This window comes from Gossypium raimondii, chromosome 7 (genome assembly GCF_025698545.1).
Source record: "Gossypium raimondii isolate GPD5lz chromosome 7, ASM2569854v1, whole genome shotgun sequence".
Classification (NCBI taxonomy): Eukaryota; Viridiplantae; Streptophyta; class Magnoliopsida; order Malvales; family Malvaceae; genus Gossypium; species Gossypium raimondii.
Window position 1 is genome coordinate 49,639,281 of NC_068571.1, and position 5,275 is coordinate 49,644,555.

General features: G+C 39.8%; 1 protein-coding gene across 1 annotated transcript; it reads left to right on the forward strand.

Moving 5' to 3' along the window:
• Positions 1-1,703: 1,703 nt before the first annotated feature.
• On the forward strand, positions 1,704-3,121 carry LOC128042579 (uncharacterized). The gene is made up of 4 exons (XM_052633976.1): positions 1,704-1,895; positions 2,093-2,182; positions 2,276-2,473; positions 2,648-3,121. Exons 1-4 carry the CDS (start codon positions 1,704-1,706, stop codon positions 3,119-3,121), a joined length of 954 nt encoding a protein of 317 aa, XP_052489936.1.
• The last annotated feature ends 2,154 nt before the right edge of the window (positions 3,122-5,275 follow it).

A 5,275-nucleotide genomic window follows, 5' to 3' on the forward strand; every position in this document is an offset into this window, starting at 1 on the left:
ATTACTGTACTGAGTCCATTGGGGCAGTCTGTTCGGGTTAGTAAGCTTTACAGAAGTGTTTTGTTAGTGGTGTAAGGGGTCGTATTTCTGGCAGATCTAATGGAGTTTTCGTTTGGAGAGTTCGATTTAATTCTTGGTATGGACTAGTTGGTTGAGCACTGAGTTAGTTTGGACTACATAACTAAGAGGGTCGTTTTGAGGACTAAAGATGATGAGAAGGTGGTTGTGATCGGTGAGCGTCGAGATGATTTGTCCAATGTGACCTGTGCTTTTGTGGTTGAGAAGTTGGTTTGGAAAGGATGTAAAGCTTATTTTGTTTACATTAGTGTTTCTGTTTCTGGGGACTCTTCTACTGGGGATTTCATAACAGTAAAAGATTTTTTGGATGTCTTTCTTGAGGAATTACTAGGTTTACCTCCGAATTGAGAAGTTGAGTTCGGCATTTAGCTTCTACCGGGTAAGCTCCGGTGTCCACCGCTCCCTACTGAATAACACCGAATGAGCTTACAGAGCTTAAGGCTTAACTTCAAGAGCTTCTAGATCGTGGTTTCATTCTCCCTAGTGTGCCTCTGTAGGGGGCACTTGTTCTGTTTGTAAGGAAGAAAGATAAGACCATGAGGATGTGTATTGATTACCTGCAATTAAATAAACTGACTGTGAAGAATAAGTATCCACTTTCGAGGATAGATAATTTATTTGATCAGTTTCGAGGGAATTCTGTGTTTTTGAAAATTGATCTTCGATCTGGGTATCATTAGCTTAGAGTTAAGGAAACTGATGTTCATAACACTGCGTTTAGGACTTGTTATGGATATTACGTGTTCCTAGTTCTGCCTTTTGGTCTAACGAATGCTCTGGCTGCATTTATGGATCTGATGAACCGAGTCTTTCAGCCATATCTGGATCAATTCGTCGTGGTTTTCATCGACAATATTTTAGTTTACTCTAAGACCGAGGATGAGCATGAATAGTATATTAGAGAAGTGCTTCAGATACTCTGAAAGAAACAGCTCTATGCTAAGCTCAGCAAATGTGAGTTCTGGTTGCGTGAGGTAACTTTTCTAGGCCATGTGGTTTCTGCTGAGGGGATCCGAGTTGATCCTAGAAAGATTGAGGCGGTGCTTGATTGGAAACAACCCAAGAATATATTTGAAATCTGCAGTTTTTTGGGTCTTGCGAGATATTATCAGCAGTTTGTCGAGGGGTTCTTTCTGATTGCAACTCCTTTGACTAAGCTTCTACGAAAGGGAGTTCCTTTTGTCTGGACTGATGCGCAACAATCGAGTTCTGAGAAGCTCAAGTCTATTCTGACTCAAGCTCTTGTTCTGATATAGCCTAAATCCGGTAAAGAGTTTATGGTTTACAATGATGCATCACATGTTGGTTTGGAATGTTTATTGATGTAAGATGGTAAGTTTGTGGCTTATGTATCCCGACAGCTTAAGACACACGAAGAAAATTATCCGACGTATAATCTCGAGTTAGCTACTGTGGTTTTTGCGTTGAAGATCTGGAGGCACTATTTGTACTGTGAGAGGTGTATCATCTACACTGGTCACAAGAGCCTCAAGTACCTCCTTACTCAAAAGGAGTTGAATCTTAAGTAGCGTCGGTGGATTGAGCTGCTCAACGATTATGACTGCACGATAGAGTATCATCCTAGTAAGGCCAATGCGGTGGTCGATACTTTCATTCGTAGAGTGATGACTGATTTGAGAGCGATGTTCGCTCGTTTTAGTTTGTTCGATGATGGGGATTTGTTAGCCGAGTTACAAGTTAAGCCAACTTGGATTGATAAAATTCGGGATAAGCAGTTAGGGGATGAGTCTCTAGATTTGTGGTTTTATCAGATTGAGAGTGGCAATACTTTAGATTTTGGGTTGAATAATGATGAAGTTCTGTATTTTTGAAGTCGGATCTGTGTGTCGAATGATTCTTATCTGAGGTAGTCGATTTTGAGGAAGGCACATAGTAACTCTTTACTATGCACCCCGATGGTAATAAGATGTATAGAGATCTCCGTGAACTATTTTGGTGGCCGAGTTTAAAACGTGAGGTTACAAGTTTCATTACTCATTGTCTGACGTGCTAGCAAGTTAAGACTGAGCACCAGTTTCCTTCGGGTTTGCTGCAACCCGTTAAGATTCTTTTATGGAAGTGGGAACAAGTAACGACGGACTTTGTTAGTGGGTTGCCCTTGACACCCACTAAGAAGGATTATGTTTGGGTCATCATGGATTGATTGACCATATTTGTTCATTTTATTCTGGTTCAGACAGACTATTCTCTACAAAAGTTAGCGAAGCTCTATATCTCTGAGATTGTAAGATTGCAGGGGGTTCCTATTTCGATGATTTCTGATAGAGATCCTCGCTTCATTTATCGATTATGGAAAAAATTACATGAAGCTCTAGATTTCAGATTAAACTTCAGTACTGTGTTCCATTCTCAAACCAATGGTCAATCTAAGAGGGTGATTCAGATACTAAAGAATATGCTTCGAAGTTGTGTGATTGATTTTCGAGGTAGTTGGGAGGATTATTTGTCGTTAGTTGAGTTCGCCTACAATAACAGTTTCAAGTCTAGCATTCAGATGACACCCTACGAGGCTTTGTATGGTCATAAGTATCGTACTCCGCTATGTTAGACTGAGTTGGGTGAGCGTCGGGTTTTGGGTCCTGAGTTGGTTTCTGAGACCGAAGATAAAGTTAGACTGATTCGGGATCGTTTGAAGGCGGATTCTGATAAACAAAAGTCTTATGCAGATCTGAAGAGGAGAGATATTAAGTACTCTGTGGGGGACTTCGTTTTTCTTAAGGTTTCTCCGAGGAAGAAAGTTCTGAGATTCAGTCGTAAGGGCAAGTTTGGCCCTACGTTTATTGGGCTGTATCGGATTTTGAAGCGAGTGAGACCGGTCGCTTATCAGTTTGAGCTACCTCTCGAGTTACACCGTTTCCATGATGTATTTCATGTCTCGATGTTGAGACGGTACCGGTCTGATTTATCTCATGTTGTTTCTGTTGAGGAGATCGATATTAGACTTGATTTGACTTTTGAGAAGGAGCCGGTTCAGATTTTGGATCGTGATATTAAGGTTCTGAGAAGGAAGTTATACTGTTAGTGAAGGTTCTGTGGCGGAATTATGGCACTGAGGAAGCCACGTGGGAACCTGAGGACTCGATGCTTCAACAATATCCTCATCTGTTCGGATCAAGTAAATTTTGAGGTCAAAATTTCTTTTAGGGGGTAGAGTTGTAACACCCTGACTAATTTATTTCTAATTCTGTAAATATCTAACACAAATGCGTATCTACTTGAATGGTTAAGTACTCTGGGGGTGTGTGTGAGGTATTGGGTTTAAGTCTCATAGTTACAAATTTTATTATTTTTGATATACGTCTTACCCTTGTTGAGTGGGCTTATATAAAATTGGTTGTTAATCTATATCAAAATGAGCCTGCTGGTTCAAGTGGTAAGGAAGTTAATGTGTTAAAGGTCTTGTATTCGAATCATTATGTAAGCAAGGGTGTTAATTTTTGTTCCAGTCAGCTGTCAGTGGTTCGATGGAGTTGGGAGTTTGACGTGGTTAGTAGGTGAGATTTAGTGGGATTGTGTAGTTAGTGGGATAATTTTCCTGATAATTCTTACTATTTTATTTATTATTATTTTTTCCCTTCTCTTTCTTATTTCCTCTCTCTGATGTTTCTGTGCTCTTCTCCTTATCGAAATTTTTCCTTTTCCAATCATGGTTACTGCTTGTTCCGTCGTACGATTTTAAAGGTAAGGGTTGTCATGGTGTTGTGAGGATTTTCCTTTTTGTACCCTTGCTTCTATTGATGTTTGAGTTAATCTGATAAACTATTTTGGTAGGTGTTCTTCAAGAACATTGAGACTCTTCGGTGGTGTAGTGAAATTTCGAGGTTGCTGCTGCAAAGGGCAAGCTTTTGGGATCTTTTAAGAGTAGTTTTCTGTTGTGTTTTTGAGATGTGGTCAAGAGGTGTCTCGGTTGGATTTGAGGATTTAAATAATCATTGGTGTTTTTGTTGTCATTATTAGGTGTGTTTGGCTTCGGGAATGTTTTTATATCAAAATTGTACTAGGTGTGTACCCAAAACGTAGAAAATTGAGCTTTGGCAAAAGCTAAAAAACTACATTATTGACGTCACACGGGCGTGTGCCTGGCCGTGTGGTTGGCCGTGTGCGAGACACGGTCGTGTGATCGATGAAGGCTTGACCGTGCGCAAGACACAACCATGTGATGGTGTAAGTGTGGTTGTATAGGCCACAAGGGCTAGGTCAAATTGGGCATGTGGGCTTTTGGTCAGGCCAATCTAGATGTGTGGTCCCCCACGGGCATATGGGCCCATAATTTTGAAATTTTCTTTAGGGTCGCATGGGTCGTTTCAATCGACTGTGCGCCTACCATAAAGTTGGTAAGGGAAAACCAAACCCTAAAACTATGTGATCTGTTAGTCTGATATTCTGTTCTGAATATGATACTGTTATGCATGTCTGATTAGTCTGGTATATATATCTGATATCTGTATATGAGCATGATAACCCTGATTATATATATCGGATTGGGGTGAGATTTGTATATGTGGAGGAAGTGTTATGTATAGCGATCATCGCCTATATTGTAGCAGCTTGGCTGCACATTATCTGACATGTGTCGTAGTGGCACGATATGGTGTGTAGGGATGGGTGAGTGTTTTTAACCCCAAATGATGCGATGGGATGGTTGGAGTTGGTGTGTAGAGGATGGGGTAGGATTCTGTATTTCTGATCGTCATATCTATTCTGTTATCTGAATCTGTGAAGGGTTTAGGTTCGAATCTGAATATGTATTTGACTGTGTATGAGTTTGCTGTATGTATTGCATGTCTATTTCTGTTGGGTTATACACCAAGTTTACAAAAACTTACGTCTGTTTGTCTGTTCTGTTCAGGTAATCCACAGACTTAGACGGGTCGGTACGACGGAGGCTCAACGATGACCACTTGATCGGGAACTATTTTACTTAGTAAATTACATTTTTTATTTATAATTTTGGTTTCATTTGAGAGTTTGTAATTTTTGAGACTCTCCGGACTGTTGGTTTTTATTTTGGTTTTGGAGGTGGTTTTTGACTTTCGCATTGATATGCATGATGGAAAACACAGTTTTATTAAAACAAAGGTTGTTTTGAAAACACGAACTAGATTTCTAAAAAAATAACGATTTTAAGACTTCGCTGTAAATTATGTTTTGGTAAATAAATGAATTAAATAACATT